Genomic DNA, 18247 nt, shown 5'->3' with positions numbered 1-18247 from the left:
TACCTATCTTTGGCTCTTTCAAGCTCTTTTCTTGGTTGGCAGATGGTCGGACCGGAAAACGTTCGTTCGCTCGATCATTTCTGTAGTAGCCTACGCGGCACCTCAGAACAGTAAGCAAACTTTTTAGGCCAGCTCCTTGACCATGTCAATTGACGTAACGTTCCTTTGTTCTTTTTCTTTTTTTACGTTGCCGCAACTCGGAATGAGTGCGGAAAAGGAAGAAACAGGAGACTGGGGGCCACTGGCACAAACCCAGATCAACAATTAGGCAGCGAACTTCATACAGTCCATATTAGTGCACTCAAACGAGGGAGTGCCTCCTGTTCTTGGTAATATTATTGCTTACGATATAATGATCGCAGTACGTTAGTGCCAAACTGGTGGCAAGCGTATTAGTCGCAGGAACTGGTCAAGTATACGTAGATGCCCCGCTGGTAAAATAACTTGAAAGATGTGCGTCTCTGTGCAGTGACGTTGACATCGAATCTTTCTTGTCATTTGCGGCAGTTGTAACCTCGCTCTGTCTGCTTTAGCCTTGTTGAGGCTGTAGCTTTTGCAGAGGACTAGGGTGTACTAGAATAAGGCTAAGTGAGATGAGCGGCGGGGCCCGCCGGGTGCCGACTGTGCCGCCGACGAAAAGTACTGTGGCGGTGCTGCCATCGAAGTGGATTAGGCCGCATCAAGGTCGCGCCGATGAAAACTGCTGGCGATACTTCTCGGAAGGGTTGTTCGTATTATTTCGCGCGCTGGTATATGCAGATTCATATATATTTTTTCATCTGCGTTTCTCAAGACCTACTGATGGAAAACTGTATGCGCAAAAATACACACTAGATACACATGCTGCTTGACGAACAAGCAAAATGTTTGTTCTCCAAAGGAATGGGAACTGCATAACAAGATAGAATTAAAGCTGACACTGCGCCCGCAATGCACCTTCTGCATAAATAAATAAAAGAAAAAGAAAGGCATCTATTCTTCGGGCACAAATACACGTCATGTGTTATTACGAACACTATCTGAGCGGTCTGAGCACGTATATAGCTAGCTTGCGGTTTGCCGCTTAAAACAAAATAACAAAACAAAACAAAAGCCGGCGCCCTGCTCAGGCTGTTGTCAGATTTATACGTTGAGTATACTTACTGACGAAAAAGAAATGCAGCGCCGGATTCCGTTTATGTTTGCTTCTTCCTTGCGCAACAGAAGGCTCAGATTTAATTGGTACGTGGTCTTATTATTGCGGTCGAACCTCGTGCGACGAAAACAGTTGTTTCTATATACTCATCTTTGGCCTGTAAGCCGAGTTCATTTTTTTCCCGGTCCATGCTGATCTTTTTCTTTTTGATTTATTTTTTTATGTCGGCGTGGTAGCTTAATTATAGTGGTTATGGCGTTGGCGCTGCTGTATTTATTTATTTATTTATTTATTTATTTACAAAGTACCTACATCGCCACAAAGGCATTACGTAGGGGGGAACAAAATACAACCAGTAATACAGAGAAGCTTTCGGACAGATATACTGACAAACAGAATCACTACAATAACTGTTAGAGAAAGGCGTACAAGTAACGTGAAACAAGCAGGTTCCAAGATATATAACACATACATTTGTTTTACAAGAGCGCCGTCACAGCATTGAATAGAATAGTTCGTTATTTGACACATTTACTATATGATTTGATAAACTGTTCCATTGTCTAATTGTTTTGGGGAAAAAAGAGTAGTAAAAAGTGTTTGTTCTGCAGTTATAGGCTGAGATCTTTTTGTTGTTATCACAGCGACTCGATATATAATCTGGTTCCAGGAGATAGTTATAGCGATTAATACCTGTCTGATTATTATATATTCGGTGCAATAGTTTAAGCCTTAACTTCTGCCTACGCATATGTAGTAGATCCCATCCTAAAGTGGCCTTCATTTCGGAAATGCTAGAGTACGGGCTGTAATTATTGCAAACAAACCTTGCTGCTTGGTTCTGTAGTTTTTCCAGTCTATTGATGAGGTAATCTTGATAGGGATCCCATATTACACAAGCATAATCAAGTATTGTTCTAACATGTAAGAAGTATAAAGTTTCTTTAACTTCGCGTGTTGCCTGTTTAAAATTTCTGCGAATAAAATGTAACATCCTGCTAGCTTTTGCTATGACAGTGTCAATCTGTTTATGCCAAGTGAGTGATTCGGTAAAATAGACTCCTAAATACTTATATTCCGACTGTACGTCGATAAGCGTGCCATTGATGTTATATCGTTGCTGAAATTTGGATAATTTTTTGGAAAAACTTACGCTACTGCACTTTTTTATATTTAAGTTCATGTTCCATTTTTTACACCAGATCGCTACCTTATCTAAATCTGTTTGCAATGTATCTATGTCATCTTCAGTGGTAATTTCTCTGTAAATCACACAGTCATCAGCAAATAGTTTTATGGGTGATGTAATTAGTTCGACAATGTCATTTATGTAGATTAAAAATAGCAAGGGCCCCAGTACGCTTCCCTGAGGAACGCCCGAAGAAACAGTTATTGGTGAAGATGCAACGTTGTTTAAGACAACAGACTGGGTTCTTCCGTTTAGGTAGTTGCGTATCCAATTTTGAACGTTTTCGTTTATATATAATGCAGCGAGCTTTACATCTAGGAGCTTATGGGACACAATATCGAAAGCTTTTTGAAAATCAATAAAAACGGCGTCTACCTGACTATTGTTATCAATGGTTTTAGATAACAAGTGCTGGAATTCTATTAGTTGTGTGTTGCAGGAATAGCCTTTTCGGAATCCGTGCTGGGAAGGTGTAAAAAAAGCGTTTGAGTCAAGGAATGCAGATATGTTACTATATAAAATGTGTTCGAATATTTTGCAACATATTGACGTTAGTGAAATCGGCCTATAGTTTTCTGTGAGTTTTCTGTCGCCCGATTTAAAAACAGGTGTCACGCTTGCCGTTTTCCAATCTTGGGGAATGAGGCCTGTTTCAAGGGAAAGCTTATAAATGATCGTTAAATACGGAGAAATGATACCATGACACTCTTTAAGGACTACTGGCGATATTCCATCAGGTCCAATTGCTTTTGTGTCATCTAAATGCCGTAATAAAGAGTCGACGCCACTAACATCAAATTCAATATCTGGCATCATATCGCCTCGATTGGCGTTGTTCAAAAGCGAAGTCTCCCCAGCAGGTAATAGCGAAAACACAGATTGGAAGTACTTGTTGAAGCATTCCGCCCTCTGATAGTCCGACGTCACGGTTTTGCCGTCAACAGTTAAAGATGGTATCGATATGTCTTCTTTTCGATTTTGTTTTACATATTTCCAAAAAGATTTTGGGTTTTCTCTCAAGTCCTTGTTTAATTTAACAAAGAAGGTATCTTTGGCAGCTTTAATTGTTGCTTTCAATAGCTTATTTATCTCTTGCAAGCGTTTCTGATTTGCCAGACTGGTGTCGGCAGAAAATGTTTTATACGTTTGTCTTGCTTTCCTTACAAGTTTACGTATTTCTACGTTAAACCAAGGTTTTTGTTTTTTTCGTTGCCGCAGGTACCTGCATGGAACATGACTTTCGACTAGTTCAAGTATTTTGTCCCGAAATGCTGACCACAAAGTTAACGGACAGCGTGCATTTGACATATATTGGAAAGTAGGAAAGAAATTTTCAAGTTCGGTCCTGATAGCAGCATAGTCTCCTCTGTTGTAGCTGTACACTTTTCTTTGCGGAATTTGCGCCATCCGTACTCGCTGTATGTTAAGCTCTATGACAACTGCCCTGTGGTCACTAATACCTGGGCAAACAGTAACTTTTGATATTATGTTCGGCTCATTGCAAAGTACTAAGTCTAGAATTGCATTTTCTCGCGTAGGTTCCAGTACGTACTGCTGCAATCCATTTAATCCGAGCAGTTCTTCGAACTCTGTGTAAATACGGGACCTATTGCCAGCCACACATCCAGCATTCCAGTTGAAGTCAGGCAAATTGAAATCCCCCCCTAGAAGTACGCTATTAGGCAGGAGAGAGAGCATCTCAGACAGCAATCCGAATGAGCCGCTGCTGCCGGGTGGACGGTAGAATGTCCCGTAGACTACATTGTTTCCGTTAGGCAATTTCACAAGGCACCAGACAGACTCAGAATCGTTTTCAAATAAAATTTGTGTACTTGACAATGCATTTGATATCAAAAGGAATACTCCCCCGCCTTGTCCATGCCTATCTTTCCGATAGACAGTAAAACCAGGCGGAAAGATTTCTACATCAGGTATATCCTTGTTTAACCATGATTCGGTGCCCATCACAATCTGAGGTTTAACAGTGGCTACTAAAGACATGAAGTTATCGACTTTGTTCCTTATGCTGCGACAATTCACAAGCAGGACAGAGAGCCGTTCAGGCTGCGAGCAACGTGCTGAGTTATCTTTCGGAGGAACGGAATTCGGAATGCGTCATTTGCCTCTGTCCAGTCGCGCATGCGCCTGAAGTGGAACTGGCATCCGCATATCGCTATCCCAAACAAACGTTTGCCCATTGATGATCAATTTATCATAACTCAAGCGAACACGATTTTCTTTGTTCTCTCTTTTTTCTTTCGCATAATTCCAAAGCTGACGTCTTTTTTCTTGTACGGCTCGGCTGAAATCTTCAGAGATGCTGTACGAAGTGCCTTTTAGTCTGCAAGCGTTTTTAAAGACATTTTCTCTAGCCTTCCACCTTGAAAAGCATGCTACTATGGGCCGGTTTTTGCCTTCTCTGAAAACGCCTACGCGATGAGCCCGTTCAACCGAAATATCATCAAGTTTCATCACATCTTTGCATATTCCACTTATTAGTTTTTCAGACGCCTCCCACGTCTCGTTATGCTCCCTGTCAGGCAACCCGAAAAAGACCAGATTCTGTCTACGGCTTCTATTCTCCAAGTCGTCTAGTTTAGCCATAAATTTATCTTCCATTTTTTCCACCCGAGCAATACGACTTTCTACATTGTTTGTCTTCTCTATTAAGCCCGTAATTTTGGATTCTAATTCACATTGTCTTGTTGTAATTTCCGTTAACTTCGCAAGCACAGTTTCCTGGCCTGTTTTCATTTCTAAGAGAATCCTTTCAATGTTTGTCATTTGGTCACGTTCAACTGCATTCATGGGCCCTGGATTTAGTTCTACATCCCCCGATAGGAGCAGTAAGATTTGGGAAAGCGTCAGGCAGCCGTCGTAGAGAGAGAATAGTAGAGCATCAACGAAGCACAGGCTGGCATGTTCAAGACACTCAATCATTTGTCGCTTGCTAATGGGGCACGACACTCTTAAAAGCATAACATTGCTAGAGCGATAACACTTAGTTCCATTTAGGTAACTGACCTGGTACATGAAGAAGCGTGAGTTTGTGCCGAAAAGAGCGTCGTGCCCCAGTCGCTCTAGGCTTGGCTGGTCCTTTATATGGCCAGCGCGCAGCGGAACCGGAAAGGTTCCCCGATGCGCAGATTCCACTTCGGTGCGTCGGAGATCGTACACGATTTCCAGCAAATAATCTTGCGGACCGTGTAAGACATGAGCAGATGATTGCAGATCCGTTGTAGCAGCATCTGGCCAAGGTTCGGTGAAGCCATGTTCCACCGCGAAGTCGGCGTTCGCCACGACAGCGAAGAATCCGAGCAGCACCTGGTACATGAAGAAGCGTGAGTTTGTGCCGAAAAGAGCGTCGTGCCCCAGTCGCTCTAGGCTTGGCTGGTCCTTTATATGGCCAGCGCGCAGCGGAACCGGAAAGGTTCCCCGATGCGCAGATTCCACTTCGGTGCGTCGGAGATCGTACACGATTTCCAGCAAATAATCTTGCGGACCGTGTAAGACATGAGCAGATGATTGCAGATCCGTTGTAGCAGCATCTGGCCAAGGTTCGGTGAAGCCATGTTCCACCGCGAAGTCGGCGTTCGCCACGACAGCGAAGAATCCGAGCAGCACCTGGTACATGAAGAAGCGTGAGTTTGTGCCGAAAAGAGCGTCGTGCTTGCGGATTCAATCCAGGGCGCGGAATTCAATGGTCGGGCAAATTGGAAAAACACTTGTGTACTTATGCTTAGGGGCACGTTAAAGAACCCCACGGGGCGAAAACTAAACCGGGTGCCTTATAACCATATCGTGGTTTTACCATAAAGCATAACTTATTCATTAAAAATATAATAAAGAAAGAAAGTAGCTGTGTCCTTCGACTTTTTTTCTGCGAGTGTAAACAAAATGAAATTATTCTCGAGGGATGATTTTCCAGAAAAAAGAACTGCTTATATGCTTATATATCTTATTTCAAATCTGCATGTAATGCCGTCCTTAACTGTACGTTAGCTCAAATGAGCAGCTATATCTTGTATATTATAAATGGCTGCTTTCAGTTATCCGGGGCACTATCATAACGACAATAATGAAGCAATTAAAGGAAAGGCCTGCTCCACATACACGTATATATGCATTCATATTTCAGTTGGTACCGCGCTCACAAATTTGGGGATAAAGACAAGAGAGAGAGAGAGAGAGAGCAAATGATAAATGAAAGGTAGGGAGGTTAACCAGGACTGAGCCCGGTTGGCTACCCTACACTGGGGAAAGGGAAAGGGTCCGCCTTGAATGGCCTAATGAATGCCGTTTACAGAACCGCGATATCTGTTCTTGATGCATTGCTATGAATTTGTAAACTTCGTGTTTCTATTTTTTTCAAGCGGTCGAATATTTGAAAATCTTTTTAACAAAATTCAAACCCTAAATCGAAATTTTGCTTCCAACAGTCACTAGAACTTGAGATTCTCTCTCAAATACAACAAATTTCTTTGAAATCAGTTCAGGGGTTATCTCAGAAAAACGTTTTTGCGTTTTACATGTATTTGAATAGGCCGCGTCAAAGTTGGGCCCGAGCTAAAGCTTCCTCTTAAGAGGAAGTTTTAGCTCGGGTGCTAAAGACGGAGATAACCACAGTTTTTCTTGTCGTACGAGGCTACTAATGTTCTGAATAGCAAGTAGAGACCTTAAGCTGGCATTGCACGCGAAATTAAGTGTGCGAGGCCGCACAGCTGTAACTTGGGAATTGCAAATAGGTCGATTGACGCGATCAGCAGATACCCCATTCATACAGACACTTTCGATATTGATGAGGCGCCCAATCACGGTCAATATAGCTAGGACACATGTGGCCGATCGTGATTGGGCGAAGCGCGCCTATTTTTTCCGGAAGCGTGAAATTTGCTGCGGCACAATTGGACAGATTGTCAACACTTGTCAAATTTCTACAAGGAATACGATACGTTGGAGGAAGCGTCGGCTAACTTTTTTAGATATATCAGCTTGTCCTTCCAGTGTGATTAATCTTATTTGCCGGCCGTCTGGTACTTGATGCTACTGATGCACCATTCCTTTCCGACAATACATATGATGAACTCCTTGCAGGCGCACCCAAAAATTTTGCGTAAGATCCCGCTATTATTTCTTGGTAGGAATGCTCTCTAACCCTGGATCTGTGTATGCTTGGCTGCTGCTACAGTCATATATTACTTTATCCACGGCCGCTCGATGAAAACGGCCGTGCTTTACCTATGATCCGTGCGCGGGCACAAAATAACGCAAAAGCCACATATATATACACGCCTGCATGCAGTCACGTTGCAACGGGCAAATTCATGCTAGCAGTCTGTTTTAAGCGACTAAAATTGTTCCGCGTCGTTTAAACTTTTCTAAATTATGACACAATGTTGTGAAGCTTTTTTTTGTTAGACATCATCATCATCAGCAGCCTCTGCGATCTCTAATTACCCCTGTACTGCGCCAACCGATTCCAACTAGCGCATAGAATAAAGAACCAACTAGCACCCGTAAATTTCCTAATTTCGTCGCACCACCTAGCCGGAGGTGGGCCGGAGTAAACCCACCCTAATACTGTGTACTGTAGCCCGGATTACCCCTGCTGCCACCTCATGCAAAGCGTCGGAAACTCGAGCGCTCACGCGAAATGCTTGGAGAATTGGCGGAGCAGCGTCGTTTGGCCACCTTGCCCGACCTAACTCACGTGGTTCATACGCATGCGCGTTTTTCTCCAGCTGGGATTTCGCAAGGCAGGTTGGTGCATTGGTTGGTGTTAAGCGCGATAAATTGTGCATGAAAGTTTATGTTATGTCATCGTACTCGTCTCGCACTTGCGCCTGTCCACCGTTGACGCCTGGTAAAGTGCACATTTCGATATTAGCACTTTGATATGGTTCATTCTGCAATTTGCGCTTGTTTATTATCTGGAGCCGCGCTACTATTTACAAGTGACTGTTGTGCCCGTAAGCTCGCTTTATTCACATTCGAGGATTTAAAAGAGAAGTAAATGCTGTCTAAACTCCCATTCTCCCGTCATAAACTTTGTTAATGAATGGCTTTGTACTTAGGGTTTCTGATGTTTCTGGTCTTTTAGGTGTGGGTCAAAACTTTTTTTTTTTTCGTGGTGCCTTGGAGTAACGCTTGTCATCGCGGCGCATGGAACGCTCGTACGTCGCAGGGCGCAGAAAAACACCGTTGGTTGTAAGCCTAGCCTTTTCTAACGTGTGTGCGTCGACACACGGGCCATATAAGGCTGGCCCGAGAGGACTGCACATTTTGCGACCGCCTGATGAAACGAAATTGAAGTGCGCCTTCTTTGTTTCCTTCCGTCGCGTCGACGCTCGCGCACGGCTCTTCGTTCCGAGCGTTCGCGTCGTTCCACGCTCACGTGCCGTGTCTGACCTTGCCGCGTTCGCTCGAGCTCGCGCGTCGGCGTGCCGTCCGTAGCCTGCCGAATTTTCTCGGTCGGAAGCGGCTGCCTTGCTCCACCTTGACCGTGAGTAGTGACGCTCTTTTTGCGCGACCGAGTGTTTGCAGTCTGTTTGTGCTACAGTTGTGGGTCCCGCAATGCAGCCGCTGGTGTCGTGTTCGGGACAGCTGTGACGAGCAGTGCTGTTTGCGATGATCGCGCGGGGCTGGTTCGGACGCTCTAGCAGCAGGGTCGCAGCGCTAACAAAAGTGTAGTTAGGGAGATTGAACTACCACGTCCGCCACCGAATGCCGCACGGACACCGCATGCGAGGTTGCTATTTCTGACCTAACCGCATCCGTGTGGAGCTGCGCGTTTTGTTCGGCAAAACTTTCGGTGGATTTGTGTAGCTTTCGGCCCGACGGTGTCAATTCGGTCAAGCTTGCCCGTAACGCGGTAGCAACTGTTATCTGTTCTCTCGGTCGACTGAACGCCTGTATAATTCGCCAGAGCGTCCGCGTTGTAGACACATTTGAAGTCGACGCAGGGCATGCTTAGGGCGCTTTGTGTTCTGACCAGTACTGATCCAAAGGAGCAGAAGTTTAGCGATTCGTTTCATGACAGCTGCAACTAATCCATTCAATGGGTTTTAATGGAGTTGCCGGGCAGAGAAGCCATGTATCCATGCTATAGGTTAAATTTTTTTATGGTTCCTACAAGCAAGTTAGCAGTTGTTTTGCTCGGCTTAACTTTATTGTTTTACGTGTGCAGTCACTGGGGGCTTGCTGTTAGCTCATATTCTGTGATTAGTGGACAGGTAAGGTGGGTGTTGCATCGCAGCAACTATGATTACGTGCCACATGTAAAGCTGCAGTGCTGTCGTGCATTGCAGCTCGTTGCTTTGGATTACTGGGTTCAATTTTATTGCTATTTTACTCAGGTGGAAGTTGTGTGATGGAAACCGTTACACTGTTGCTGCAATCATTACATGTCTGCTTATAAAAGCACTTGCATCTTGAAGAGCTTGAAAATTCAGCCTGTGTTCTTGGGTTGTCGCTCTCCATGTTCTTGTGATGACCTTAGCCTTTCTCCAATTTCTGTATAGCAAGAGATAGTAAGCTTATATATGACAAATATAATATATTTAACAAAATTTTCATGCTCTTAGAGTGGCACCATTGCCTCTTGCGTGCAATTGCTGTTTCCCAAAATTTCAGTAGCTCCCCAATCATCATAGCTTTCTTTCTGCTAATAGTTGCTCCATTTTCAGAGTACCTCCATGGCCATGTACTAAATGTTATGCCATCTCAAAGCATCCTTGAAAGTGATTAAGCAAAAATTTGACCCAAGATGCGGTTTTGCAACATGGAGGTCAGCAGTGTGGCTTTGTACTTATTGTCGTGCCATTTCACAGCATTCCTAAAGCATAGAGATTCCTACAAAAGATAACTCAACCCTTTAATGATGGCACATGTAATTACTCCCCAAAATGTTTATATTATATACAGTCTAGCCCGGTTATAACGAAGTCGGCGGGAATCGGAAATCACTTCGCTATATCCGCTATTTCGTAATATGTGGAGTATGAAAAAAAATGCAAACATGGGCATACCGATTTATTGCCGCTAAAAGAAATGGTCCAGCGTCCCCTGAACACGTTTCGCGAGTGCAGACTTCAGGATTGCGGCTTCCATACCATCCAACTGCGAACCAAAGATCTGGTCGAACTCCGCACTCCTGAGGTACATCCGTAGCGTGTCAACAGCTGCGATGGCCGCTGCGGAGGTGACCGGCTTAGGGCCACAACTAGCATCGTCGCATTCGCTGTGGGAGGCCCTGTCCGCCAAGGCCTCTTCCATAACACTCCCGGCAACTTCTTCAGCCGTGAAGTCCTCGGTGGCAACAAGGTCTTTGACGGCGAAAACAAAGTCCATGTGGCTTAGACCCGCAGGCACAAGGTTCAAATCGCTAGCGGAATCCCAAAGCTGCTCCAAGCAGGCCGTCGCGGCGGCAGCACCAGCGGTTGCAGCGATGTCAATTTTGCTCTTATTTTTGTGGAAAAAATCGCAAGGATGCAAAAATGTGTTGATTGACAGATTATTTTTCGGTTGGTATTAAATCTCTTCGTTATATCCGCTGACGCGCTCTTATTTACTTCGTTAAAACCGGATCCAAAATGTATTGAAAATGGAAAAATGGGAATGGGAAATTGAAATCCCTTCGTTATAACCGCTATTTCGCTATAAGTGGCTTCGTTATAACCGGGCTAGACTGTATATGTATATGCAAAACACATGGAGAATAAGCATAATCAACTACAAGAAAAATATTTTGCTAATGTTTTTGAAAAATAGTGGGGAAACACCAGGCAGTAAACTGAAGATGGGCTCCACCCTGTGCTACTTACAGTATTTAATTATTTATTTATATATTACACATACTTTCAAGGCCTAGTAGGTACAACAGAAAGGAGTGGTGAAAATATGCAATATTTGGAATACAGGACAAGATAAGAAAATCAAACTGGAAGGTACTTTGAACGACAATCTTGAAGTTATAGTGGTGTCACAAATTAAGACTGTGGAGATGGAAATGCGGTTCCATTACTGGCTGTTCTTGGCAAAAAGGAACAATGGTACAAATTAGTTCGACAAGATGGCACTTCAATTTTTCTTGAATGTCAATGAGAGATGAGATGTTATTGGGTATTGTGAAGACTTTCTTTAAGAGAAGGGTTAAAGTAACATTCTATGAAAAAGACGGAGATCAAAGTACTTGCGACGTAACGAGAGGTCAGGCAGAGTTAGTGTTCTTTTCATGGACGTGACGCTAGAATGACATGAATAATTTGAGAGAATAAAATGGGCAGTGGGGTCCTCAATGCTTTCAAGGCAAGATTGGCATGAGCAGGGTCCTATATGGCACAAGCATTTTCTAATTTTGGACGGACGAGTGTTTTGTATAGAGTAAGCTTTAAATGAGGTGGGTGCTGATGCAAAGTTTAGTCTCAAATAGCCTAACGTTCGGTTAGTGTTGTTAGTAACATGTTCAACATGCAGGTTCCCTGAAAGGTTGCAAGTGATACTTAACCAAGATACTTATAGGAGTTAACCGACAGGGCAGTACCATTGATAGAATATGGGAATATATCACAAGGGGTAGAGCTAGAGGAGACGCGCATACTTTGGAATTTGTGTTAAGCTGCATTAGCCATTCGTTGCACCAGTTGGGGATACACTATCCAAGTTGTCCTTGTACCAAAACTTCCGTGGGTTAGAAACCAGTAAGGATAGAAGAGTATTGTTCAGAAATGTTTGTTGGGCATTAGCTAATGCCGAATAAAATTGAACTGCAATGTGGCAGTAATGCGACCTGTGATCAAGATGGTTTGTAACTTTGGTGCGGCGAAACGCCCGCTTTTCTTATTTGTGCAGGCGCTTTAGCGGATTATTAAACCACATTGAATGGAGATCAGAAGGTACCCATCTTTTAGGCACGTAGTGATTAAAGACTGAAGTTTGTTTTTATACCAGTTTTCATCTAGTTTGTTGTGAGAAGTTCACGAGGTAGTTTACAACGAAAGACTTACTCTGCAGTTATTGAAGCATTGACTCTGTTGTAATCTAGTATAATTTTTGAGCTTTCCTTACAGCCAACATGCACCCCATGAGTGCACCCTATTCAATGGTCGATTATTCCTTCCGGAAACATTAGGGGAGAAACCAAGTTGGGTGCAGTGGTAAGAATGAGATCCAATGTGTCTGCAGAAGTCGGTGTAGAATGCGTGGGGTAGTGTGCAAGTTGCAAGCCCCGTGTATAAAGAAATGTGACATAGGGTATCTAATAATACGACGATTAGTACACCATGAAGTATGTGACAAAAAGAAATAGAAGCTACAGGTGGTCTATAACAGGTGCAGAAAATAAACTCATGGTTTACACTGACCACTCGCATTTACACAAGTTCCAATGATTAAACAAGTGGAATGTTTTGTAGCACAAGGGCATGTTTGATATCTATCAAGACACTCTCTCCTGATCAAATGTTGCGGTCATATCGGTACAGATTATGAGTTTTCACAATCCAATATTTCGCTGCTTCTTATTTTCGCAGACAGTCATGTTTCAATAATAACAGTATCAGCGGAGCAAGAATCAGTGGCTGACGACAAAGCTACATGTTTGTTGAGTGCACTTTGTGCATTAGTGAAGAGTATTGATAAGTCTTGCACGCTGTGGCATACAACAGATGGCTATGAGTAAACACTCCGTTGAGTGACTGTAGGATCGATTACAGCCATGTGTGCATTTAGGGACGGACGCTATCGGTGGCTGCATAGTAGGCATATGTTTTTTTATTGATGATTACTTTGTTGTGACGGAGTGTGAAAGGTTGTTTTCTGGCACTTCCAAAATTGATAAGTTTTTTGCGCAGTTGCCTCATACTTTTGCAGGAATGTTTGCCCACAGATAAACCTGAGCCTTTTAGCTTTGCCCTCTGGAAAAACATACTCTCTTTAATCTTGAATGCTGGGAACATAACAATTATGGGGCGGGCCTTATTCGTAGAAAACGACCCCAAACTGTGCACTCAAGATAGAACCCTGCCCAGAATTAAAATATTGAGATGCAATGAAAATGTATCCCGAACTCTGGTTTCAGATTCAGCCCAAGTCTCTGTGGGACTATCAGCGATTCCATAAATGAGATTATCCCTCCGTGATGGAGCTTCAAGATCATCAAGGCTAGAATTAAGGGCACTAAGAATAATTTTTGACTGCTTCCTTAAGTGCGTCGTCGATTTCAGCCATAAGTGGTGAGCTCTCAAAATTATCAAAGAAGGATTCAACCTTAATCAGTCTGATAGTTAAATCAGACACATTTGAAATCCATCCAGATATCTCTCGTATGTGTTCTATGGGTGTACATTTCATTTGCGTGACATCACGGGTGTGACACAAATACAGCCGGAGAGCTTGCATTGGTCTGTCTCCTCTGCACACTTTTCTAAATAACGTGAGTCAAGCACGAAACTTTTCCTTCTCGTCCAGTGTTCCTGCTCTTAACTAGCATGAGGCTTGCTGCCTGTAATTTAGTGTTGGCTGAAGGCATTTAGCTAAAAACTTTGTACTCATTACCAGTACTTTTTTTCTGCCATGTTGCCTGTAAGCAACACTTGTCAATAAAGGGTTAATGCAACTCTGACGCTGGTGTCTACGGGTATGGTATGGCAGTCCAGCCTGCACGGGAATGTAGTACATTGATTTGCCTGGACTTCATCCTTCTTGCTTCAGATAACTACATAAGTTAATAATTTTCAGCAGAACATTGCGTTATAAATGCAACAGATCGCAATGATTGTGCATATGGGCAGAAACTTATTGCCGTAATGCTTTAATGGATAATAATACCACAAGGAATGTCGGACTCTACAAGCACAAAGATGGGACAGATCCAGGTACTACCCCCAGCATTGCCATGGTAGCTGAACGATCGTGGCACCAGAGTGTCCTCTAGGGATTTTTGTGAAGAATTCAGTTGTCCAAAAAGTAATTGAGAGCACAGCCCCAGGCATAACTTGAGTGCTGCCTTGTCGCTCCCATCTGCAGTGGTGTGCATCGTGCTGGAGTAGAGACGGCGCAGGGAGGTCCAGGGTCCTGGGTGCCCACAGGGGCGCCTGGGGGTGAGGGCGTTGAGGAAGCCCCCCTGGGAGCAGTGCAAGAGGGAGGAGGAGGAGCGGCCACTGCGTCCCAAGCAGAAGGAGTGGCGGCTGCCGCCACAGCTGCGGGCAGCAGCAGCAGCAGTGCTGCCAGCTGCAGCGGCGTGAACGGAATGGTTGCTGGCACCTCGTCTCAGCAGGTGGCCCTGGCTGATCTTCCGACAGCCGACCAGCTCAAGGCGATGGGCCTGTGCGACACGCTAATCATCCTGAGTGATACTGGCCAGGGGGCCCAGCCTGTCAGCCTGGTTAGTTCCCTTGAGGTGAGTGAGGATCCTTGCCTGTGCCTTTTTTTGCAGTCTCTGAGGCCGCATTGTTAATGATGATTACTCTTGCATGATGAGATGATACCTCACTGGAGCGATGGCCATTCTTGTTGGCTTATGCCTTGGTTACGTGGGGCACTACTGCGAAGTTTGAAAGGTAGAATGTCACCGCGCACCGTTCTCGGCAATCTGCAACGCATAAACGAGGTGTGGCCGAAATGTGATCTTCTGATAAAGCTGTAATGCCCCAGGCGGCAGCGCCTGGGGCAGCATTCTTGCTGACTTGGGCGGCGAGAATATCGACAGTAACAACAGGAACGCTCGAGCAGTTTTCTTGTTGGAAGGACATAGAGGGTTGTTCCAAATCTTTGAAATAGGTGTAATGCACATTGTTCCACACTGACAGCTGTGCAGTAACGAGAGTGCGGCCATCATGGCACACAAATATCGCACTGGCGCATGTGCCCGTGCATGCCCCGCACCTTGTGTTCAAAGCGAGTGACCATCTCTGTGGCTTCCAAAATCACTGTGCGCAGTCACTCTCTCTCCATCTCTCTCTCGAAAGCTGTGCCATTGTCGAGGTTTGGACTAGAGTGGGGCGCGTGCTGCTGTGCGCCCACTTTGGTCACACTTCTGTGTTTCGGTACTTTGCATGCGCCCTCTTTTTACCATGACCGGGTTTGAACTGTTTGTTGCAACATTACGGCAATTTAAAGATATGTTGTATCTGGAAGCAGTTTCAATAGGCAGGGTCGGAATATCGTAAATGCACTGGAATGTGGTTGTTATAACTGATAGATAGTTATATCTGGGCTTGACTGTACATACGCAAATGCATTTATGCTGATGGTAGGAACTCTGCAGCATAGGAGTTAGAATGCATGTTTGTCTAGTCACCTTCACCTGGTGTGCGCAGGTCGTACAAGCCTTGGATATATTAACTTTATGGAGTGTGAGCTGGCTGTACTGTCCGTGCACCATACCGACAGTGAGATTGCATACGCGCCACTGTTCTGTGCATGTTCCATCTGCAGTAGGATGAAGTGTGGTGCTGCAGGGCGACAGTGATCATGACACGGCGATTCTTGAATTTGCGTCGGCTGTCACAAATGAGCCATGTTGTGATGCGTTTCTTTGGTGCGGAGATAACGTCCCTCGAACAGCCGTTCCTGCTGCGCCCAAGCTCGCTGATTACAGTAAAACCTCGTTAAACCGTACCCGCTTAAGCAGTAGTTTCGTTTTAAAAGTAGTAAAGTCAAATCCCCTACTCAGCTGCCATTGAGCATAATGTGTTTTGTATCCGCATAAACCGTACCAGCTTATTGCGTACGCATCGGTTAAAACGTAGTGTTTCAACTTTTCGTCGCGCAAACACGGCGGTGCGCCGTCTCCATCGGGCGGGCTGGCAGAACAACAAGCCTCAGAGATCGGAACAACGGCCTTCAAGCGCCCTGTGCGTTTGCGCGTGAAGCCACATCAACATCAACATCATTTTGACGCCGTGCCAGAGAGCATTTATGGCACGGAGGAAGGAAACTCAGGAGAGGCCCTGACGTCACTCTTTGTGAAGCTAAAGTGAAGCCGGAAGTTGGCGTTGCTCATGGTGTTGCTCTGCCTATTGGGCCCGCTCTCCTCTCTTGTTTACATTTTTCGTGAAACCACGCCGCGCTGCGCGCAACTGTGCTGCGCGGACGCGCGCGCTCCGCAGCAATACTAAACAATCGTTAGCACGTTAGCATGATTTCGCCAAAGAGGGCAAAATTTTCTGCGGATATTCCTTCGTCCGTTGTCATTGCCATGGAGTGGTACATTGCGTTCAGCGTCACATGTGCGTTCATTTCACGAACTTTAGTTTCTCCTGTCCCACCTGGCCACAGCAACATCCGGTAGAGCACGGTCCAGATAACGCAGCGCAACAAAACACTGAGACCAACGCAAACCTGCCCGCACGGCGCCTTTGCCACGGTACGAAACCTTCGCAGCAACATGTGTGAGCGCACAGAACAATAACAAAGCCGCCATTGTGGCCCGAAAGGCGTGGCCGCTACAGCAAAGAAATAAAAAACAGCAAAAAAGAGGAGAGCCTACTACGTCATTTCCTCCACACTTTTCTCCTAGTGCACGGAGGGGGTAGGGCCTCTCCTCAGTTTCCTTCCTCCATGGTTTATGGCATCGTGCAAGCGACGACTCGCGTCGTTCCGAAGCTCGGATAAAAAAGACGCTGGGTGCTCGGCATAGAAGAAAAATTACACATCGTCCGTGCTATCGAACGTGACACGAAGTCGGCGCTGGCACACAACAGGGATCTGCTGTTGACTACAGTGTGTGGCATTTGGAATGCGAAGAAGTTGCTCGGCAGCGCTGCTGCGACCGCATAGACATGTCGGCTACGAGGTTTGACTTTTCGCCATCGTTGCCTGTGTTGTGGCCGAAGTGTCGACTAGCGACAGTGATTAGGACGAGACGGAAAGCGACAGCACGGGCGATTCAGGCCCGACAGCGGCATAAGCTGCACGTTACGTCAGCCTCATGAATGCAATCGTCGCGACGAGAACAGGGGCGCGATAACGTAACTCTATTCCAAATGAAAAGTATTCAAAACTCCGGCCCCCGGCAATGAAAAAGGCGCCCCCGGGACTTCTGCAGCACTACTGCGCAAGTGCATGGAGAAAACGTAACGCCAACGAGGAATCTGCCATGCGAGTGTTTGCCGAGAAGCAGGGGCTGGCTGAAAAGCTGACATGCAGCTTCAGTAAGTTTGAGGCCGCTGTCGTCGTCGTCGTGCTAGGCCGCCGTGGCATCAAACGAAAATAACACTTTTGTCGCGCGAAGTGAATAAATACTGCATGTTTTTTTTCCTCTTTCATCGCACCCTCTCTGAGTTCCGTTTTCGACAGGTAAGTGGGCAATCTCATGCCATTCGGTTAAACAGTACTACTGTTTAGTACGTACTTTTTCCGAGCTCCGGCCAACTACGGTTTAATGAGGTTTCACTGTACGTCGGTGGTTGTCCGTAAAGTGCGCAGCGAGCACTTCAAGTGTCTTACAGAGAATGCCGCGGTTTGCAAGGGTGCTGTGTAGGTGGTTAAGATTTTTGCAGTTCTATTTCTGCGGCCCACCAATACTGTGGGCGGGGGTGTTAGGGCTGCTGTGGATTTTTAATTGTTGCCGTCCAGGAATATCTTCCGCTAATGGTGGTGCACCTAATTTTTCAATTTCTTAAGTTTCAAGTGTGCACAATATTTCAGCATTACAAGTTTGTTATATTGAGGTGCTACTAATACAAAGAAAGCATAAAATATTTATCGTTTTAAGATATTTATTGTTCTGAAATTCATAGTACTGCAATATATTTATGTTGTAACAATAGGCTTTTGGCTGGGGATGCTTCAAATGTTTTACAGCGAAAGCTGTATATGACTAACCTTCCGTTGTCTTTTTGGCAATCGGCAACAGGAATCGACTTAGCGATTTCTAACAAACCCATACGGGCGTAGTGCGGCGACGCAGATGTCAAAATGGG

The 18247-nt window shown here is 45.1% G+C and overlaps 2 protein-coding genes across 6 annotated transcripts in view; one reads left to right on the top strand and one right to left on the bottom strand.

Moving 5' to 3' along the window:
- Positions 1 to 4359: 4359 nt before the first annotated feature.
- Positions 4360 to 6182, bottom strand: LOC126539917 (uncharacterized). Its single transcript, XM_050186741.2, has one exon. It carries the CDS (start codon positions 5955 to 5957, stop codon positions 4440 to 4442), a length of 1518 nt encoding a protein of 505 aa, XP_050042698.1. The 5' UTR covers positions 5958 to 6182; the 3' UTR covers positions 4360 to 4439.
- A 1780-nt stretch (positions 6183 to 7962) lies between these two features.
- LOC126539925 (uncharacterized) overlaps positions 7963 to 18247 on the top strand; it is a 32135-nt gene continuing 21850 nt past the window's right edge. For 4 of the 5 annotated variants that reach the window (XM_055075172.2, XM_055075166.2, XM_055075167.2 and 1 more), the window contains exons 1-2: positions 7963 to 8084; positions 14349 to 14721. In XM_055075172.2, the coding sequence (XP_054931147.1) occupies positions 7978 to 8084; positions 14349 to 14721 (480 nt within the window). In that variant the 5' untranslated portion in view covers positions 7963 to 7977. Of the gene's footprint in view, positions 8188 to 14348; positions 14722 to 18247 lie in introns of those variants that run through there. The other variant, XR_011893422.1, reaches the window with a different exon arrangement.

The sequence above is a fragment of the Dermacentor andersoni genome, chromosome 3, assembly GCF_023375885.2.
Source record: "Dermacentor andersoni chromosome 3, qqDerAnde1_hic_scaffold, whole genome shotgun sequence".
NCBI lineage: Eukaryota > Metazoa > Arthropoda > Arachnida > Ixodida > Ixodidae > Dermacentor > Dermacentor andersoni.
This window is presented reverse-complemented; position numbering and strand designations above follow the sequence as displayed.

Coding starts and splice junctions, on each gene's coding strand:
- LOC126539917 (XM_050186741.2), bottom strand. CDS start 5,957: ATGTACCAGGTGCTGCTCGGATTCTTCGCTGTCGTGGCGAACGCCGAC.